This window comes from Chiloscyllium punctatum, chromosome 52 (assembly GCF_047496795.1).
Source record: "Chiloscyllium punctatum isolate Juve2018m chromosome 52, sChiPun1.3, whole genome shotgun sequence".
NCBI classification, from domain to species: domain Eukaryota; kingdom Metazoa; phylum Chordata; class Chondrichthyes; order Orectolobiformes; family Hemiscylliidae; genus Chiloscyllium; species Chiloscyllium punctatum.
Window position 1 is genome coordinate 14057225 of NC_092790.1, and position 22405 is coordinate 14079629.

General features: G+C 42.4%; 3 protein-coding genes and 3 long non-coding RNA genes across 7 annotated transcripts in view; 4 read left to right on the forward strand and 2 right to left on the reverse strand.

Annotated features, from left to right (window-relative positions):
* The window catches only part of LOC140470792 (uncharacterized), a 67740-nt gene extending 59661 nt beyond the window's left edge, over window positions 1–8079 (forward strand). Inside the window, exon 3 of the long non-coding RNA XR_011956711.1 lies at window positions 7720–8079. This is a non-coding gene — a long non-coding RNA (uncharacterized lncRNA). The remainder of the gene's footprint in view (window positions 1–7719) is intronic.
* The window catches only part of LOC140470801 (uncharacterized), a 678281-nt gene that overhangs the window by 565213 nt on the left and 90663 nt on the right, over window positions 1–22405 (forward strand). The gene's annotated exons all lie outside the window — the stretch shown is intronic.
* LOC140470794 (uncharacterized) lies at window positions 106–19241 on the reverse strand. The gene is made up of 4 exons (XR_011956712.1): window positions 18817–19241; window positions 2799–2897; window positions 2385–2438; window positions 106–1142 (listed from the first exon to the last, which is right to left on the reverse strand). It is a non-coding gene; the product is annotated as an uncharacterized lncRNA (long non-coding RNA).
* Window positions 17978–18613, forward strand: LOC140470675 (histone H2B 1/2-like). Its single transcript, XM_072566700.1, has one exon. It carries the CDS (start codon window positions 17993–17995, stop codon window positions 18506–18508), a length of 516 nt encoding a protein of 171 aa, XP_072422801.1. The 5' UTR covers window positions 17978–17992; the 3' UTR covers window positions 18509–18613.
* On the forward strand, window positions 19505–20191 carry LOC140470700 (histone H2A-like). Its single transcript, XM_072566721.1, has one exon. It carries the CDS (start codon window positions 19520–19522, stop codon window positions 19958–19960), a length of 441 nt encoding a protein of 146 aa, XP_072422822.1. The 5' UTR covers window positions 19505–19519; the 3' UTR covers window positions 19961–20191.
* Window positions 20889–21995, reverse strand: LOC140470926 (histone H4). The gene has a single exon (XM_072566862.1). The coding sequence runs from the start codon at window positions 21960–21962 to the stop codon at window positions 21651–21653; it is 312 nt and encodes a 103-aa protein (XP_072422963.1). The 5' UTR covers window positions 21963–21995; the 3' UTR covers window positions 20889–21650.

Genomic DNA, 22405 nt, shown 5'->3' on the forward strand with positions numbered 1-22405 from the left:
CACGTGTAGTAAAGGCAATTTTAAAGTTACAATCAAGGTGAACAAACCAGTCATGCTGTTACATTGTTACAACAAGGCAATATGAAGAGGATATTGAGTGCAGATGCAGAAATTAACTTTGGTATTTTCAGTAACTGAGAAAGTCAAAATTACATTTTTGGTAAATCATTGTCCTGGAAAAGACACAACAATTAAACTATGTAAATTCCAAATGAACCTTTGGGCCAAAGCCTGATGTCGAGGGAGTGCTCATCGTGTGTGTACACGCCCACGACCACCATCTCCATCCCACCACCATATGTGTGCTTGTTCGCGCGCACACACCATTCTATCTCCCACAGTGCTACTGACTGATTTAACAGTAGTTGCAAATTCGTACACCATCCTGAAATACACGTTACAACATCTAACAGTGATGAAGATCCATATAGACCACAACTAGCACAAAACATTTTATCAAACTGATTTCTGTTCCAATCTCTAATCTCTTGTGGGCGGCACGGTGGCACAGTGGTTAGCACTGCTGCCTCACAGCGCCGGAGACCCGGGTTCAATTCCTGCCTCAGGCGACTGACTGTGTGGAGTTTGCACGTTCTCCCCGTGTCTGCGTGGGTTTCCTCCGGGTGCTCCGGTTTCCGCCCACAGTCCAAAGATGTGCAGGTCAGGTGAATTGGCCATGCTAAATTGCCCGTAGTGTTAGGTAAGGGGTAGATGTAGATGTAGGGGTATGGGTGGGTTACGCTTCGGCGGGGTGGTGTGGACTTGTTGGGCCGAAGGGCCTGTTTCCACACTGTAAGTAATCTAATCTTTAAAAAAAAAGTAATCTAATCAAAGAGATCTACATCACAGAATACGTCTGTTCAGATTATTTAGTCTGCAATGTTCGAAAACAGTCTATAACAACACAGCTGATTGAAAGGGATTAGAATTGTTAATTCAATGAGTATTCCATTTCCATAGATTTTTCATGGCAGCAGAGAAGTTGTCATCCCTATCTGTGTCATAACACCATTCTCCATTTCATCATTTTGTAGGTTTTTTTTCGGTCCAGAAAGAGAGTTTTTCTTCTTCTTCTGTGTCTTTCAAAATTTGTTTCAAGAAATCAAGAATCCTGCATTCATCTTGACGATCTCTTCATTAACCTACAAAAAAAATCAATGAATCAGGATATAGTTTTGCCAAGGAGTCAATAGAATCAGATCATTACTATTTACACTAGTGCAGAAAGAAAGAGAAAGCTAAAATCGATAGGTTTGTCAAGCTGCTCCTTTATTTTAACCATCAAGAGTTGATTGTTCAATAAATCGAATTTGACTGTTTAAATATTCTTCACTGCCAATTGAAAATAAAAGACCTTTTGTTTTCCCCTGCCCTACCAGAGAGCAACACAAGTGTACTGCTAATGGTTTGCACCATATCCTGTCCAGATTGGTAAATAAAATAGAATTGAGCAATTCTCTTTTCTGCACAAGGAGCACTGTCTTCAGTCAGCTGTAATGCAGTTGAAGTGTTCACTTGGTTGCAAATTGATTCAGTTAATACCGATCATTAATTCATTGGTAAAGTATATCACAATGGAAAAATTGATAGCATCCTGAAAACCAGACCTTGATATCCCCACTGTTCCTGGTTAGACTCTGCACTATAGGAATTACAAAAGTCTATTGCTTTTCTCCCCTTGATTCTGAAGAAAAGCACAGATGCTTTTCCGCTGTAATGTGTTGCATGTTCACCTGTCTATTGATCCTCTGGGCTCTAAAACTAAAGCACATAAGCTCTGGACATTATCCAACTACGTATGGAATGAGCAGGCAGAGGAAGTGGTAGAGGCTGGTACAATTGCAACATCTAAGAGGCATTTGGATGGGTATATGAATAGGAAGAGTTTGGAGGGATATGGGCTGGGTGTTGGCAGGTGGGACTAGATTGGGTTGGGATATCTGGTTGGCGTGGACAGGTTGGACCGAAGGGTCTGTTTCCATGCTGTATATCTCTATGACTCTATGTACGAGGACAAATATTAGCAGATATAGAAACACATCAATTTTCACTAATGGGAACTGACTCCAGTGGCAATGGATAAAACCTCATTCATGTCAGGTAGCAGAAATTTAAAGAATTAATTGTGCTTGCAGTTACTAAAAGTGACATGTTTCAATTTAAATGACACTGAACCATTGTGAAATACAATAACCAAGAATAAGGACCATATTGGTATCAAGGATCAGTGACTGATTGATTGAATTCAGTTCTCACTCTCAGCCTGGTGCTGATGCATACACACTTTATCCACACTCCCATTCTGGTTGAGGGCCTGAGTAATGCAGAAGCATTTCCATACATTTTAATGGGTGAAACACTGATTTATAAGGCATTAAACCTACCTCAGTGTATCAGATCATGACATGCAGAACTGGAAACATAGACAAATCATTGTCCTGGAAAAGACACAACAATTAAACTATGTAAATTCCAAATGAACCTCTGGGCCAAAGCCTCATGGCGAGAGAGTGCTCATCGTGTTTGTACACACCTGCAACCACCATCTCCATCCCAACCCCATATGTGTGCTTGTGCACGCACACACCATTCTATCTCCCACAGAGCTACTGACTGATTAACAATAGACAGACAGAAAATGTCAGTGTGGTATAGACTAATACCGTTCCTTTAAAGTGATACAGGTTGGCAGCACAGCAGAAAACTCACTTGCACTCAGCCAGTTAATGGTGAAAGGGAAAAAGAATGAAATTTCCATCCAGGTGTTTCCACATATGGACAGTTATAAATTGACTCACCAAACCATTAATCGCTTCAGTTAGTGTTAGATGTTACATTTTACAGTGTCCAGCAGCAACTAATAAAGACTCTTGCATACACGAAACCTAAAAAAAAGTCTGAAAACAATAACATTCAGATTCATGGCAAAGGTAAACATTGAAGCAACATTAATCTCTCACACACACTGTTTGTGAATATTGATCGAGTTTATCCAACACTCAGACCAAACAAATACAACTCAACATGTAAAGAGAATGCAATTCACACACTCCACCTGATGCTGTTGCATACAAAACCAAACTGACACTATAGTTATTCAATGGTAGAATACTGCAGAACTAATCTCACATTAGCATTTACCTTGAGATACTGGCAGTGAGTGGATGAAGTTCAGACACCCAACAATTAGTGGAAATTAGTGTGGAGAACAGATGAACAACAGACTGTCCCAGTGCAGACACAATGGGCTGAATGGCTGTATCAATTCTGTGATTCTGTCATAAATCACAAAATGCAGAAGAGTTTAAGGCCCAATCACAACACCCTTAAAAACTAATATCACGGAATGAATCTCAGTCACAGAGGATTCTTTTTCCTAAATTCATTTGTGGGATGAGGGCATCACTGGCTGGGCCAGGATTTATTGCCCAACCCTAACTGCTGAGGGGGTAGTTATGAGTCAACCACGTTGCTGCGGGTCTGGAGACACAAGGATAGCAGTTTCCTTACAGGACATTAGTGAACCCGATGGGTTTTCCTGACAATCAACCATAGATTCCTGGTGATGATTGGACTCTTAGAATATTATTGGCTGCCAGAAAATTAGGCAACTTTCATACATAAAAGAGTTGAAAGTAGTTGGTACTGATTGAGTACTTGACTCTCACAGTCACACAGCAGAAACTGGCAAGTATAGATCAATTCCAAAACTCTCATACGGGCAGAAGAGAAACTGATCAATGAAGATTGACAGCTGCTCTCACTGATTCATTCTGCAGAAACTGAAAAGGTGAGAATGATACATAAATACACACACACACAAACACAAACACAAACACTGGCAGCTACAGTCTGCTTAATGCATTTGCACGTTTATAAATAAGATGCGGACAGATACAGATTCATAACTCCATCCTGAGATACCCAGAGCAGAATATAACAGGGACAGATTGGATAATCATACACATGTGCACACTGCATGACATTTCAGAGGAAGACTGATAACTACATCCTCATCATCAAAACTCATTGGAACAGATTAATAACACTCCCTGTTTCAAATTGCATAAATTGACATGTACAGTTTGACAATGACACCCATGTTTACAGCACAGAAACTGACAGGTAGAAATTAATAACAAAAATTGCTGGAAAATCCACAGGTTTGGCAGCATTTGTAGAGGGAAATCAGACTTAACATTTGAGGTCTAGTGACCCCTCCTCAGAACTGATTGTGTATATATTCCTAGCTACCATTTGGTCTTCTCTATGCTGGAGAAACTGAGTGTAGATTGGGTGTCCACTGTGCAGAACATCTACATTCAGTCCAGAAAGAAAATGTCCCTGAGCTTCTAGTAGCGTGCCGCTTCAACATACCACCCAATTCCCTGGCCAACATCTCTGTCTCAGGCTTGCTGCAGTGCTCCAGCAAAGTTCATTGCAAGCTGGAAGAACAGCACTTCATTTTCTGCTTGGGAACTCAACAGCCTTCTGGACTCAATATTGAATTCTACATCTTTAGAGCGAGAGCTCTTCCCGTACCATTACCCAAAACCCCTCTCACCATGCCGTGTTATCACAGGCTCTTCTATTGTACACCAAAACTCACTAACAATCTCTATTAATACCTACTACTGTCCTCGTCTGACTGTGATCCACTAGTTTATCTGTTCAACTGTTCTTCCCTCTCTTTGGATTCTATATCCACCCACCATTTACTCCCTTTCCTTCAACACACCCTATCTTCTGCAGAAAATCTAATATTTTCCTGGCTACCATCTCTTCACAGGAAGGGTTACTAGACTGGAAATTTTAACTCTGATTTCTGTCCACAGACTCTGTCAGACCTGCTGAGCTTTTCTAGCAATTTGTTTTAGTTTCTGATTTCCAGCGTCTGCAGTTCTTTTGGTTTTCATTTAGAGATTAATAACTACATTTTCATATTCACAGAGCAGAAATTACTAGGGAAAATTGATAACCACATTCACATGTTCACAAAAGAAATTCTGTCATGCAAACATTGATAAATGCACTCAGATTTACATTACAGAGCCTGACCGGGAAGGGTTCTTAACTAAACAAAACATTCATGAAGCAAAAACTGACAGGGATTATTAAAAAGTAAATTCTCATATTCACATAGCAGAGCCTGGCAGACTTAGATTGACAATGACCCAAACACATTCAGTATTGAGTACAGTTGTTGGGAGGTCACCTGTGGCCTAACCAATGTCCTGTACAGCTGCAAGTTGGAATATTGCATGCAATTCTGGTCTCCTTCCTCTAAGAATGATATTATGAATCTTGAAAGGGTTCAGAAACAATTTACAAGGATGTTGCCAGGTTTGGAGGATTTGAGCTATCAGGAGAGGTTGAATAGGCTAGGGCTACTTTCCCTGGAGCATCAGAGGCTGAGGTGGGACATTATAGAGGTTTATAAAATCATGAGGGGTGTGAAAAGGATAAATAAACAAAGTCTTTTCCCTGGGGTGGGGGAGTCCAGAACTAGAGGGCATAGGTTTAGGGTGAGAGGGGAACGATATAAAAGAAACCTAAGGGGCATGTTTTCATGCAGAGGGTGGTACTTGTATGGAATGACCTCCAGGAGGAAGTGGTGGAGGCTAGTACAATTGCGGCATTTAAAAGGCATCTAGATGTGTATATGAATAGGAAATATTTGGAGGGATGTGGGCCGGGTGCTGCGAGGTGGGACTAGATTGGGTTGGGATATCGAGCTGGCATGGAAAAGGTGGAGTGAAGGGTCTGTTTCCGTGCTGTACGTCTCTATGACTATGACTCTATGACATTCACCAAGCAGATTTCCTCAGATGGCTAAGGGAATTCAGCATGTCCATAAAGACTCTTGCAAACTTTTATAGATGCACCACAAATATTTGGATGTGTCACAGCGTAATATGGCTTCTGTTCTGCCCAAGACCACAAGAAACTACAGAGAGTTGTGACTCAGCCCAGTCCATCACTGAAAGCAGCCTTCCATCCAAAGGCTTCATTTCCACTTCCTCCTGTCTTGGGAAAGCAACCAACAACATGAAAGACCCATCCGACCCCAGTTATACGCTCCTCCACCCTGGTCTGTTAGGGGGAAAATACAGAAGTTTGAATACACCATCGAACAGATTCAAGAACAGCTTCTGCGCTATTGTTAGACTTTTGAATGGATCTCTAAATTTTGATGCTAATCTCTGTCTGCACCTTCTCTGCAGCTTTAACACTGTATTCTGTTCTATCACCTTGATGGATCTTGGATGAGATGATCTACCTGTAAGGTGCACAAAACAATACTTTTCAAATTATCTCAGGACATGTGAGAACAATGATCAAAATAAATGAATAACTGCAGTCTTATGTTCATATAGCAGAATCTGAGGGTACAGGCTGATAACTACAGTCACACAAACTTACAGGAAAAAAATGAATCAATACACTCAAAACACTGGAATTACAGAGCCTGACGGGGAAAGATTGATCACTGAACTCTATTGATCACTAATCAGAAGCTGATAGCAACAGATGAAAACTCAGCTCACACATTCACATAGCAGCGATAGACTGACAATTACTTAAATGTATTCACCAAGCAGAAATTGACAGCTGTAGATTGATAACTATATTTATGTATTCACGCAGCAGAGTCTGAAAGGTACAGATTGAGTTACACTCACTTTGACAAAGAAGATAACTATACTCCCACATTCACATCGCTGAAACTGACCACTCCAGTTTGATTAATACACCAATATTCACAGCAGAAGCTGATGATTACTGATCAAGAACTGTATTCACATATTGACAGGGAAGAAACTGACAGGAACAGGTTGGTATCGACTCTCTCAAATTGACGTGGTAGAAACAGATTGACAAAGACACTCTCGTATCAAAGAGCAAAACCTGACAGGTACTGTTTGATAACTGCATTCACACATTTGTATAGCTAAAGCAGACAAATAGAGATCAATATCTACATTCACACAGAAGAAACTGATGGGTACAATTTGATGACTGCATATAATATTTATACAGCAAACACTGACAGGTAGATACTGATAATGACACTCGCGTTCTCATAGCTGAAACCGACAGGTACATATTGATGACTAAACCCTCACATCCCAATCAGTGAAACACATAGGGACTGATTTTATTTATTTAAAATATATTTAACAACCAGTCCTGCAAGTTTGTTCTGCTTGGATATATGAGTAGTTATCAATCTATACCTGTCAGTTAATGCTATGTGAATGTGTGAGTGTAGTTATTAATCTGTCCCTGTCAGTGTCTGCAATGCCAAAATGTAAATATACTTACCAGATTGTGACAGGGACAGATTGATAACTACATTCACTCACACATTTGCACAGCTTATACTGATAGGGACAGGTTGACAGTTGAACTCCCACATTCAACTCGCAGGAACTGACAGGTATGGATTAATAAGGAAACTCTCAGATCCTGATATGCACTTGTGTTGGGTAGCCCTATTGTGGAGCTGTGGAGGTGTGGGTTCATATCTGGTTCTCAGTGAATTGGTATAGATATTTTTATTACAATCACCAGACAAAGAGCAGCTCAGGCCAAGGATAGAATCAGACCTGTAGTTCTGTTGGACTTGCCGGTTTGAAAGAAAAACAGTCTTATGATTATTAAATGAATGTTACATTCGAAGGTTTGACACTGCCAAACGTAATTTTGATTTTGCAGGAGATGTCTCTTCTGTCTTCCTCCAGAAAAATAATTGAAGGACCAAGACATATTCCCTTGGGGCAAAGCCAAGTGTGATCAGTTCCTTCTAACAAACAGCAGGTATGTTACCGTTGTCAGACTAAAGAATGTCCTTTCCACAGTCACAGAGCAGTTTGAATTCGATGCACAGTCAGCTCAATTTGAAACAGAGTCAAATACCACCAAGGAATTGCAATTTTTTTTAAATCTCTCTCCATTCTCCATGCACATCACCCCATTTCCAATAAATGTTATTATTCACAGCCATATAGTCATTGATTTATACAGTACAGAAACAGACACTTCAGCTGTACTCATCCATGCCAACCAGATAGTGGGTGGCACGGTGGCACAGTGGTTAGCAATGCGGTCTCACAGCACCAGAGACCCAGGTTCAATTCCTGCCTCAGGCAACTGACTGTGTCGAGTTTGCACATTCTCCCCGTGTCTGCGTGGATTTCCTCCGGGTGCTCCGGTTTCCTCCCACGGTCCAAAAATGTGCAGGTTAGGTCATTTGGCCATGCCAAATTGCCCGTAGTGTTAGGTGAAGAGGTAAATATAGGGGAATGGGTCTGGGTGCGTTGGGCTTCGGCGGGTTGGTGTGAACTTGTTGGGCCGAAGGGCCTGTTTCTACACTGTAAGTAATCTGTAAAAAAAAATCCTGAACTAATCCAGTCTCATTTGCCAGCATGTGGCCCATATCCTTCTAAAACCTTCTTATTATTGTATCCAACCAAGTGCCTTTTAAATGGTGTCATTGTACCAGTCTCCACCAATTTCTCTGGCAGCTCATTCTATACACACACTACGTCACATTGAAAAAATTGCCCTCCAGATCCCTTTTAAATCTTCCCCTCTAACCCTTAGTCTATGCCCTCTCACTCTGGACTCCCCTGCCCCAGGGAATAAATGTTGTCTATTTATTCTACCCATAGCTCTCATGATTTTATAAACCTCTATTAGGTTACCCCTCCAAAAATAACCTTAAGCCTATTCAACATCTCCCGGTACCTCAAATACTCCAACCTTGGCAACATCCTTGTAAATCCTTTCTGAACCCCTTCAAGTTTCACAATATCTTTCCGATAGGTTGGAGACTAGAATTGCATGCAATATTCCAACAGTGGCCTAACCAATATCCTGTACAGCCGCAGCATGATCTCCCAACTCTTGTAATCAATTCACTGACCAATAAAGGAAAGCATACCAAACGCCGCCTTCACTATCCTATCAACCTGCAACTCCACTTTCAAGGAGCTATGAACCTGCACTCCAAGGTCTCTTTGTTCAGCAACACTCCCTAGGACCTGATCATTAAGTGTATAAGTCTTGCTAAGATTTGCTTTCCCAAAATGCAGCACCTCACATTTATCTAAATTAAACTCCATCTGCCACTTCTCAGCCCACTGGTCCATCTGATCAAGATCTTGTTGTAATCTGTGCTAATCTTCTTTGCTGTCCATTACACTCCAATTTTGGTGTCATCTGCATACTTACTAACTCTACCTCTTGTCAGGTGGGTCAGTGGGCTGAGGAGTGGCAGTTGTAGTTCAGTTTACATACATTTTGAGAAGGCAAACCAAGACACTAATTCCACACTTAATGGTAGGGCACTGGGGAGTGTTGCTGAATGAAGAAACCTCAGTGTGCCAGTGAATATTTCCTTGAATGTACTCCAACAGGTTTATTTGGAAGCACTAGCTTTCAAAGCACTTTTCCTTCATCAACCGCCTGATGAAGGTGCAGTGCTTCAAAAGCTAGTGTTTCCAAATAAACCTGTTGGACAAAAACCTGGTGTTGTCTCATTTTTCACTTTGTCTACCTGAGTCCAATACTGGCACCTCAAAGTCCATGAAATTAGTTGCAGATAGACAGGGTGGTGAAGAAGGCATTTGGCGTGCTTGCCTTCATTGTTCAGAATACTGACTGTCGGAGTTGGGAGGTCATCTGGTAGCTGTGCAGGATATTGGTGAATCCATTTTTAGGAGATTGTGTATAATTCTCATCAACCTGCTACAGGAAGGATGTTGTTAAACTTGAGGTGATACAGTAAAGATTTACAAGCATGTTATAGAAATATAGAGTCATACAGCAAAGAAACAAACCCTTTGGCCCACCATGTCCATGATGTTCAACAAACACCAAACTGCATTCGTCCCATTTGCCTGCACTTGGCCACTAACTGACGAGACCCTGGCCTATTAAAGGCACATCCAGATGCGGCTTAAATGCTGTGCGAGTACCCAACCACCCTCTCAGGCAGAATGTTCCAAACTTTACCCACCTCTGGGTCAAAATATTTTTCTCACATTTCCTCTAAGCTGTTTTCTCCTCAACATCAACTTGTGCCCTCTGGACTTAGACACATCGGTCATGGGGAGGAAAGATTTTCTCAATCTACTCTGCCTACATTTCTGATAATCTGGTATTCTTCAGTCAGATCCTCCCTGAGTCTTCTCTGCTCCAAGAAAACAAAACTCAGCTTATCCAGTCTTGCCTCATAACAGTGACTTTCCAACCCACTGCACCCTCTCCAGTACATTCACATCCTTCTGAGAGGGTGGCAGTCAGACCTGCACACAGTATTCCATCTGTGGCCTAATCAATGTTCTATAAAGTTGTCGTAAGCGTGCCTTGCTTTTAAATTGTACAGCTCAGGTAATAAAGGCCAGCATTGTGTATGCCTTCTTCAGCAGCCTGTCCACCTGTGCTGTTTCCTTCTGGGATCTATAGACTTGTATACCAAGGTCCCTTTGTTCCTCAGTACTCCCTCAGGACTTACCCTTCATTGTGTAATTCTTTCGGTTATTAGACCTCCTAAAATACATTATCTCACACTTACCAGGAATATCAGAGCCATTGTTCTGCCGGCTGTACTCGTACTGTGGCCTGAGACCATCCCCCTCACTGTCAACAAGTGCTGCCAATTTTCATGTCGAAGAAGAGCGAACAGTACAGCACAGTCACATGCCCTTTGCCCTCCAAGCCTGCACCAACACGTTTTGCACTTCCACACTAAAATCTCACCTACAAACATAGTAATTGTACCTTCTGCATTCACATCCAAGTTGTTAATGTACAGAACAAACAACAAGGATCCCTGTGGGACACCACTGGTCACAGGCTTCCAATCACAAACACAACCCATCACCATCACACTTTGCATCCTGTCTGCAAGCTAATTTCAGATCCAGTTTGCTTCAGACTCCAAGAGTCTATCTTCGACCAGTCTTTTATACGGGACTTTGTCAAAGGCTATCGGGGTGGCCTGTACCTGCCAGAATAGAGTGGCCCATATCTGTTAACACAAATTGGCCGATAAGTGGAAAGTAGAATTAAACAGCAGGACATGCGAGACAATGGCAGAAACTAAGCACATCAGCCTGTTCTCACACAGTAAGACTTAATGATACCATTGAACAAGCCACTCAGAGGACAGTAAGAAGGACCCAGCCTGTTCCCATTCGAATCAGTCCTGACCAGCAGACCGAAGGTCTGATAAACGAGTAACTCCAGCCACATTAAATGAAAGGGAGTTATGCCAGTAAATGAACAGGCACCAGCTGTTCGATACAGCCCATTAATCCCCTATAACAACTGAGGGGGCAACAGCTAAAGTTATCTTATACTACTCAATTCAAATGTGTAAAGTCACACAGTTATGAAACAAACTTTATAACAGAAAATAAAATTGCAAATCTTTTGCAAATACTGCAAAATTAACTGTTTTTTTCATCATATATAATAAGGATTTTGGGGCATGTAAGTGGAACAATAGAATTTGAGTAAAATTAAATACAATGAATAACAGCATTCAGGATGTCCCTCAAGATAAGCTAGACTGACAGAAACCCGAAGGAGTATAGCAAGTAACTCTGGAATGTGAACAAATAGAATACGTAGAAAGATCCCAAGGCAGAGGGATTACAGTATCTGCTAATCACCTTGAGATCATGTGAACCTGGAGCTGTCCAATGGATGCCCATCATTGATTAGGTGTCTCATAGGATAGGGTATGCAAAGAAAGAGGGAGGAACATATTAATCACGCTGTTTGTAATTGTTCACAGAATGTGTACAATAAATACTGCTTTTCTTATTGTAAAAGCAGAGTGTGCCATGGATCTCTCTTCTGAGGCTAGTCTCAGGGGAAGATCCTTTGGCCCTCTCCCTGCATTAACCAGTTTCTTCTTGAATAAACACCTACCACTTGCCTGAATCCTGCCTGCCTCCTGAGTCTTTCATCTCTGGTCAGGGATTATGCTCCTACAGAGGCCTTACTGTAGTCCATGTAAACTACATCAACTATATTCGTTGCCAGGACTGGAGGATTTGAGTTATGGAGAGAGGCCGAATAGGCAATTGTTCTTTCCCCCTGGACTGTCTGAGGCTGAGGTATGACCTTACTGAGGTTAAGAAAATCATGAGTGACATTGAGAGGGTGAATACGCAAGTTCTTTTTCCTAATGTTGGGGAGACTAAAAATAGAGGGCATAGGTTTAAGGTGAGAGGGAAACGATTTAAAAAGCACGTGTGGAGTTACTTTATCATCGCAGAGGGTGGTGCTTGTATGGAATGAGCTACCAGAGGAAGTCGAGGTGGTGGGTACAATTACAACCTTACGTAGGCACCTGGATTGGTACACGAATAGAAAGGGTTTAGAGGGAGGCAGACCATATGCTGGCAAATGGGACTTGGTCAGATTAGGATCTCTGGCCAGCACTAACAACTTGGACCAAAGGACCTGTTTCTGTGCTGTACAACTGTATGACACTCTGAAGGCCAGACCTTGATATCACTACCCCCAGTTAGATTCCACATTATCAGAATTGGAAAAGTCCATTGCTTTTCCCACTTGACTTTTAAGAACAGCACAGACTCGTTTCTGTGACAATGTGTTACAGTTTTACTTGTCTATAAATCCTACAGATACAAACAATTACAGAAAATAAGATCTTTCCCATTCACTTCAGGAAACATGAACTGAGAACTCTCTCCTGTCCCACTCTACTAACTGGCTGTCCACTTTACAGCAAACATTTAAACTGCTCAGTAACACAACGCAGGAAGACTGAAGAAGGGTCAAGTGAGTATGGGCATCCTCCCTGTGTCATAAATATTACTTTCAAAACTTTTTTTTTTATATATATAAAATCTGTGTATACACACAATGGAGAACAGCCTGAGTAGTCAACATTAAAGTTTAGTTTCTAAGTTCTTCACTAGACAACGTGGCTCTACTCTGTGGCGGCCTGTCCCATCTGAGCAGAGTTTTGAAGGACCAGTCCCACTGAATAGCACAGACTGACAGGTAGATAGTAATTCCCAAGTACTCAAGCCATACAAGTGAATGGAAGAGCAGAGCAAATAGTTGCTGACTGCGCCAGTTATTGTCCTTATTCATGTAATGAAGGGTGTGAAGGAAACTGATTTCTGAACGCAACAAAGAATGAGATAGTGCCAATACACAGTGGGTATAGAATAACTTGCAAAGCACATAAATATTGTCAGGTTAGTAGGTCCACAGGCAAAAATAGAAAAATCATGCCTGGAAGGATCACATGGTTGGGAGAGCTAGCATTTCATTAATGAAGTTAAACAGGACAGGGTAAGAGTGAAATATGTCAGTCCCAATGTACAAGTGAACTTCTAATCAAATTTAAATGCATGGTATCACATTGGTCAAAAAGTAAACTCCACTCATTTATTCAGAAATACTGAGCCCCCTATTGCATGGTCACAATGTATTCCAGTTATGGAGGGAAAGAAGTAAATAAACATTCAGATTAAGTATTCATCCAATTATCTCACCATGGTTTAAACTTGCTGTCTGATCTATGACTGTATGTAATTCATGTATCAGTTCTGTTTGTCCAGACTGGAGGAATTAGATAGCAGGCCAAATGTCAGATTGAAACAAACGTCGCAATTTAATTTGTTTCCACAAAGTGAAAACAGAACACATCTCTGACAAAATGACTGAATAAATACTTTGTTTTCAAGTGGTCCAAAGGGAAATGAAATATTGACCTGAAAAAGTACACATTCAGACAGATACCCAGAGATTATTGGACACAATGAAAAAGCTCTCATAAAGTGTTCTTGTTATAAACATATGAACAATAAATTCAAAATGCACATTCAGAATATAACTTAGAATTACAAACCGTACCATAGAATAAAAGTTGTGGAAATTGTCCAATCTGCTCTACACTGTCAGAGACTGACAATGGTATTAAAAAGTCTCACTTTCATTTACAGTACATAGAATTTCTCCAGTGCAGATAGAGGTCATTTGGCCCATCCCTCTACAACAACTCCAAAGCGAATCACACCTAGGTGTAGACCCCACCCTATCCCCATAACTCTACGTTTACCATAGTTAACCCACTGACACTGCACATCCTTGAAGACTACAGGACAATTTACCATGGCTAATCCAGCAAACCTGCACATGTTTGGACCATGCAGAAAAACAAGAGCACCCAGAGGAAACTCATGGAGACACAGGCAGAACATGCAAACTGCACACAGATAATGAAGCATGGTTGGAATTGAATCTGTGTCCCTGGCACCACTGTGCCACCATGCCATCCTGATATGGATGGCAATTGATGAAATCTTATTCATTTTTGAGCAACAGAGATTTGAAGTAAAAAGAGCTCCTGCAGTTTCTGCAAGTAACAGACAAATATATAAGTACACTCACTTATTCACAGAGCACAAACTGACAGGTACAGATACTTTCAGGTACAGATGCACTCATCCATTCATATGGTTGAAACTGTCAGGGATAGACTGATGATTGCACAAACACATTCACATTGCAGAAACCGACAGGTACATTTTGATAATACACTCACATAATCCCAGAGGAAAGTCTGACAGGTATATATTGATAACTACATTCTTACATTCATTTAGAACCTAATGAGGCAGATTGATAACTAAAATCACATTGACATAGCAAAAGCTGACAGGTAGAGACTGGTAATGACATTCTCATATTCACACAGCAGAATCTGACAGGGGCAGATCGATAATTGGACTGTCATCTTCACATCACAGAAACTGACAGGGAGAGATAGATAGTTAGACAGTCATATTCAAATTACAGAAACTGATGGACAGATCAATAACTACACTTCCATATTCACAGATCAGAAACTGACAGGTACAAATGGATAGGCAAAGATGAGGACTGCAGATGCTGGAGATTAGAATCGGGAGTCCGATGCTGGAAAAGCACAGCAGGTCAGGAAGCATCCAAGGAGCAGGATAATTGACGTTTTGTTTAAAAGCCCTTCATCAGTACAGATGGATAACTACACCAATACATTCACATCGAAGAAACTCACAGGAAAATAATGATAACTAAATTCATGTATTCCTGTCGCTGAAAGCAACAGGTACATTTTAATATAGACCCCCACATGTTCACTTCGTAGAAGATGGCAGGTTGACATTGATAACCATGTTCACATTTTAACAATGCAGAAACAGACAGACGATTGATTAAACTATCCCATTTACAGACTAGAAACTGTCATATTCACACAGTAGAAACCAACAGGTATAGGGTGATAACTTCACTCAAGTATGCACAAAGTCGAATCTTACAGGGAGAGGGTGATACCTGTACTCACATATTCACATAGCAGAAGCTTAGAGCTGCAGATTGATACATAAGCTCTCATTGTACGTATAAAATGGTTGGGTATATTCTCATTGGAAAAGATCTGAATGGAGTTGACAGAGTTGATGCTGGGAGTATGTTGATGCTCATAGAGAATCTTGAGTAAGGGACACAGTTTTGAATAGGAAGCCCTCTATCTAAGAAAGCAATGCAGAACATTCTCCCCTTGTTCAGTTCCACAGAGAGCAGTTAGGGTTGAGTTATCAACTTAATTTATGCTAATGTAGCCATATATCTTTTTTGATCCACAAGGAAGTCTTGGTTATGGGCACTAAACATCAAAATGAGCTGAAGACCATAACTAAAGCCTTTGTGATCTGTTCTCATGACAGGGTACACACAGGCAGATAGAAATGTCACAGAATTCTCATGCTTCTTATGGTCTTCTGCCTTGAGATATTTAAAGTGATACACGATTGAAAGAAATTAATAACTACAGCATAAACTCTGTATCTGCAGCATCATGCACCATACACTTTATCATTAACTTACTGATACGTGTGTGCTCACAGATCGCATACTGATCGATTCAGTTATAAATTACCCTGATGTATCAAGGATGAAGTGAAAAAAAAGGATTAACTACCCATTTCATCAGAAACTTTGAGATGTTGAGATATTTGCTCTCTGTCATGCCAGTGATTGACTGAAACTGAGTAAATACAAGGTTAGAAACAATAAACTGGCATTTACAGAATGAAATACTGAGTCAGTTGCAAAGTAATAAATTGTTAGGATATAATACGGGATTACCTTACACTGAAAGACTGAAGCCACTGGGCTTGTATACCCTTGAGTTTAGAAGACTGAGAGGGGATCTGATTGAGACATTTAAGATTATGAAAGGATTGGACACTCTGACAGCGGGAAACATGTATCCGCTGGTGGGTGAGTGCCGAATCAGAGGACACAGCTTAAAAATACGGGGTAGACCATTTAGGACAGAGATGAGGAGAAACTTCTTCACCCAGAGAGTGGTGTCTGTGTGGAATGCTCTGCCCCAGAGGGCAGTGGAGGCCCAGTCTCTGGATTCATTTAAGAAAGAGTTGGATAGAGCCCTCAAAGATAGTGGAATCAAGGGTTACGGAGATAAGGCAGGAAGAGGATACTGATTAGGAATGATCAGCCATGATCATATTGAATGGTGGTGCAGGCTTGAAGGGCTGAATGGCCTACTCCTGCACCTATTGTCTATTGCCTGTTGTCTAATACATTAGCTAGAAACTGGCATAAACAATGTCACATCCACAGTGACATTGCAGATATTGTCAGGAACAATGTACAAAGTATTATCCTTAATCAAAATGCTGCAGTTATACATACAAACCCAACTTCACTTTGCAGAAAGCTAATATTCATAGGGTTTGGGAGTGGAGGGTAGTGAGTCCTACCTGAGTCTGTCCAAAGTGGTACCTGGTACTTTCAAAATTGACACCGGCAGAGTAAAGCAACAAGGTACACTTCAGAAGGTTTGAGGTACAGTCCAGTAACAGACTGACATGTTAAGACTGTGAAATAGAGTTTAGAAAAATACATCCCAGAAACAGACGGGCACAGATTGGAGTCGACAGTGTGGTGCTGGAAAAGCACAGCAGGTCAGGCAGCATCCGAGGAGCAGGAGAATCGTTGTTTAAAGCATAAGCCTTTCATCTCGACGTTTTGGGCATAAGCCTCTGATCCCCAGCATCTGCAGTTCTCATTTTCTCCTGGGGGCACAGATTGGAGGAATATTTCCAAGTGACTGGCAAATAGTGTAACGTTTTACCGCTCACATCAGTATTTGATGGTTACTGAATAAAACCTGTCTTGAAATAACACTGACTATTAGATGGAGGACCAGAGCCTCATTGGGCAGATGTTGAGTTAATGCAAAATGTGTAAATTAGGACATGACAGATATAAAGTTAAAGTAATAAGCACTACCGCAGTTAGGCGGTAGTGTGAACAGTCATTCGCGTAAGACTGAGAAATGTTGTAACTCCCGAATTGAAAAGTGCAGCAACGTGGTTCAGTTACACTGCACGTACTTTCAAAGCACACAGTTATCGATACACAATTATCAGTCAAGGTCTCAAAAATATATATTCATCCCACAGTCAAGACGTGACTCAACTCGTGACTCAAGGAAAGTATCACATAGTAATTTTTCTTATCATTTCTCTTCAACTCCGTGCAATTGAGAACGAGATGCATCAACCCCAAGTGTAGAAAACATTCACAGTCAGGTTCCAGTGGTACGTGTAACTTGACAACAAATGTAATCGCAATTTCGAATGGATGAGAGTGTTTTTTTTCACAGTGACAAATTCTGTGTTAATTCCAGCCTATACAGAGGAACAGAAACAGATATGCGGAGCTAGAAACACATCATCACAACAACAAGCAAAAGGAAACCGAGCCAATACCACAGTCACTTTCTGTATCACAGACACAAAACAGTCTTCCTCAGTCAGACTGACAGGAACAGAATCACCATCCACTTCACATTTCGTTGCAGATCCTGACGGATCCACATGAGATCTCTCATTAACCAATTGGAGAGACTCAATGTTTGGGAATGACTCTTGTAAGCTACCCAATCAGGAGCCAGGCTTTCCTCCATCCTTCATTAGTATTGATGACGCCGTCAGTCTATAAGGAGGGAACCCCGAGTCCGCTTTCCCTTATCCTGTTACTAACAGTGAGCGGCGCTATGGGTGATGAGAAGAAAGCTCAGCAAACCTCCAAGAAGGGCGCGAAGAAAATCATCAAGAAGGCGCCAACGAAGGGCGGTAAGAGGAGGAAAAGGACTAGGAAAGAAAGTTACTCCATCTACATCTACAAAGTGATGAAGCAGGTTCACCCCGACACCGGCATCTCCTCCAAGGCCATGAGCATCATGAACTCGTTCGTCAACGATATTTTCGAGCGTATCGCGGGGGAGGCTTCCCGCCTGGCCCATTACAACAAGCGCAGCACCATCAGCTCCCGGGAGATCCAGACCGCCGTGCGGCTGCTGCTGCCCGGGGAGCTGGCCAAGCACGCCGTGTCGGAGGGTACAAAGGCGGTGACCAAGTACACCAGCTCCAAGTGAAGGACCGCACTGCACTGAAACACACACACATCCACAACCCAAAGGCTCTTTTAAGAGCCACCCACAACTTCCCTGAGACAGCTGAACCATTTCTTTAAGAGTTCTTTATTTTAGTTTCCATGTGATTTTTGATAAGGCGTTTCAACTTCTCGTACTATATGTTTTTGTGTTAGTAAGTATTTTGCAAATTATTCGCGAGTGGGGTTGGAGAGAGCCGATCAAGCGCCAGTGAGTCATTTTTCATCTTGCTTGTTCACCCCGGCAGACAAATGCCCACGTCTTTCACTCCCACGATTGATGCATTTTACCTTCTGACTTGCTTTTCATTTCCAGTGCACGGGTTTGATCCGATTTTTCGCAATGCAAAATAAATCTTCCTGCTGTCGGTGACTTTCAAACAGAACCGAGAGAACACAGCTACCGGACTGAAGCGTGGAGCTTTTGCTGAATCTAATCGAGAACAATAAGGAAGGACAGCTTTAAAATATCGTCTTAAAAAACGTGTTGGCCCTCGATTCTGAGCCGTAAGAATGCTGTGTGCTGCTTTATCAGCATATCGGGGTGGTACTGAAATGTGAAAAGAAAAGAGGTTGCAGACTGCAGTATTTGGCCTGTTTTGTTTCAGCTTCTTCCTAAGGTTAAGAAAATAAGCCACTCTCAAGATCACATACAGATCGGCCAATGAGGGAGAGTAAGACCGTGTGAATTATACGTTTGTAAACTAAAAGTAAATTAACATGAGTGTTAATGTTTTTTGTACTTCCACAGTTTTTTTTATACTTCATTATTCAGGTAAAACATACTCCTTTGTTTGGAAATTGGCGGGATTTTCAATTTTGAAAGAAAGCGGTTGATGAATTGGCGCTTGTCGTTTCCGTCCTGCTCCCCGTGCTCTCTCCCGATTGGGAAATGAAGCAGAATCCTGATTGGGAATTGAAACGACATGTGGAGATACTGACCAATCCGAAATGTCCGCCCCCAAACTTCCTCCCGAAGGTTTAAGAGGCCGCAATGTGGGCGGAGTGCAGCATTCTCTGTGAAAGTGTTTGTGAGATTGTGACTATGTCTGGAAGAGGAAAGGGCGGTGGGAAAGGTCGCGCCAAGGCGAAGTCTCGGTCGTCCCGGGCTGGCCTTCAGTTCCCGGTTGGCCGTGTTCACAGGCTCCTGAGAAAGGGTAACTATGCTGAGCGTGTGGGTGCCGGAGCGCCGGTCTATCTGGCTGCGGTGCTGGAGTATCTGACGGCTGAAATCCTGGAGCTGGCCGGTAACGCGGCCCGGGACAACAAGAAGACCCGCATCATCCCCAGGCACCTACAGCTGGCCGTGCGCAACGACGAGGAGCTCAACAAGCTGCTGGGAGGGGTGACCATCGCTCAGGGCGGGGTGCTGCCTAATATCCAGGCCGTGCTGCTGCCCAAGAAAACTTCCGCTGCTGGATCTGCTAAAAAGTGAAGACTATTCTTGAATCTGACAACCCAAAGGCTCTTTTAAGAGCCACTTACAGCATCTGTGAAATGAGCTGCATCGTCTGTCTGATTGAATTACTTTCCTTTTCATGTGCATGGCCCTCGCTATATTTCGGTCTCCTTTCTATTGGATACTGTTACTGCCTGTGCCAGCAGAGGAAGATTATATCATAGAATACGATTGTAAGGGTGTCTGGAAATACATTATTTCACATTGCACGGTCACTGCCTGAGTAACCTTTATGTTTGATCAATGTTCTGTGAGGCTAGAATAGTGTCACGGGTGTTCCCGATCGGGTTTGGCTTCACATTTCCTTTAACTGCATCAGTAAGAATTGAATCCTCCCACTGTCTCTGTAGACTATACCTCTGTAACTTGTTTTCTGCTCAGTTCATATCCACTTCTTCCCCCAACCCCCCACCTCTGGCGAGAGCGTGTTCCACAGCAGTCAGTCATTTTTCAGCTGTAAAAGGAGGGAATGTAAAGTGAGATTGTGTGAAGTTTAGTTTAGTAATCGAAAAACCAATCAACGTGTACGTAGTCGTGCATCCTCCTGCTCTTTTATACGTGATGGCGGGCATTTTCAAATTTGAAAATAAGCCATTGGTCTCTTGGCGCCATTTATCCCCTTTTCTCTCCTGTCCCCACCTCACCAAGCCATGTTATCGCAAAGGGCGTCAATGAAGAGATGGGTTTTCCTGAAATATCTAACCCAATACCAAAATTTGATGTGAACATCACTCATCTAATTACTATATTTCCGCAAACTCTGAATGAAGATCTCATTAGTTGTCCCCCCTCGCTTCTTGCGCTCCCTGGATGAGTAACCGAACTTGTATCGGCCGTAAATCAATCGAAAAACAGCCGCTGAAAAATCTTAAAAGCTTAAACAGTGTACACCGGTAAAATTACAGAACCACACTTTATCAGTAATTTTTATTTCATCCAAATTATTACTTTCCCGAAGACAATTTGTAGTCGCTGCCTGAGCGGGCAGGTGGAAAGAACGCGCCACATCACACATCTGCAGGCTCCCAGAAACAAAACTGAGCTGAGTGTTATGCCTGGGAAATATAAATACTGTAATATGTAACATTAACGTCTGGGTTCCACAATAAATAAAAACAAATTATCATTCATGGCATGGACAGCTAAGAACCACAGATATCATTACTGAGATGAACAGGTATTCACGAAAATATGAGGATCGAAGGTTACGGGAAATTTGAGAAATATCAGCCACGATCGAATGGCAGAACAAGCTGGAGGGGCGGAATGGCCTAATGCTGCTGCTACATCTTACAATTACAAGTTACGATGCGATTCTTTACATGAAATAACCAGGTTGCACAACAGTAGAGTCTCGATTGGCCGATTAGCCTCTTATCGACACTGTAGGAATACTTGCAATTTCAAAATCATTCGCCACGGTAAACAGCAACAAAGTGAACCGTCCACTCCGAATGCTCTCTACTATACCGCAGAACACTGTATTAGTAAATTTTCGGAAAGGAAATAATTTTAAAATTACGACATATAAGAAATAACCAGTAACACGACACTAGGTTCTCCGTATGCGCTGCCTTCCCCGCCCTCAGGTCTCCGCTCTCTCTCGGAGGGTTTGGGTGGCTCTGAAAAGAGCCTTTGGGTTCACTGGAAAAGGGTCGCTTTATGCTCAGCCGCCGAATCCATAGAGAGTGCGGCCCTGACGTTTCAGAGCGTACACCACATCCATGGCGGTGACCGTCTTGCGCTTGGCGTGCTCAGTGTAGGTGACCGCATCCCTGATCACATTCTCCAGGAAAACCTTCAGCACCCCGCGGGTCTCCTCGTAGATCAAGCCCGAGATGCGCTTGACCCCGCCACGGCGAGCCAGGCGCCGGATGGCTGGTTTGGTGATGCCCTGGATGTTATCACGGAGCACTTTGCGGTGCCGCTTCGCTCCGCCTTTTCCCAGGCCTTTGCCTCCTTTACCTCTTCCAGACATCACGCTTCTTCACTCCAACCGCTGCTGAATGAGAGACGAGCTGCCTCCCCTTCCTTTTTTATAGAGCCCGGCCCGACCTGACTGAGAAAGAGCTGACAGAGAGTGAGAGGCGGGTCCGGAGAGGAAACTGAGTGACTGACAGAGCAGGGAAATGGCTTTGATCATCCAGCTCCGCCTCCAGCTCACTCCCGCCCAAACTGTATCTGGGACTGAACGTTTTCTCCCCAACATTGTCAGACAAGGCGACAAAATAACACGACGTACATGCACGCCAAGAGCAAAAAACTGGATTCTCACCAGTAATAGCAAAGCCCACTCTGGAACCACAGTAGACAACATAATCACCGCGGGGAAGTCTATTATCAACTAATCGGACCACACCCTTAGACCCGAAGAGATTGAAGTCCTGAGTAGGGATCTCAACTTCTGCTCCACCGCCAAAA

Excerpts from the sequence above, each read along its gene's own strand:
- LOC140470675 (XM_072566700.1), top strand. The coding sequence starts at position 17,993 with ATGACTCTTGTAAGCTACCCAATCAGGAGCCAGGCTTTCCTCCATCCT.
- LOC140470700 (XM_072566721.1), top strand. The coding sequence starts at position 19,520 with ATGTGGGCGGAGTGCAGCATTCTCTGTGAAAGTGTTTGTGAGATTGTG.
- LOC140470926 (XM_072566862.1), bottom strand. The coding sequence starts at position 21,962 with ATGTCTGGAAGAGGTAAAGGAGGCAAAGGCCTGGGAAAAGGCGGAGCG.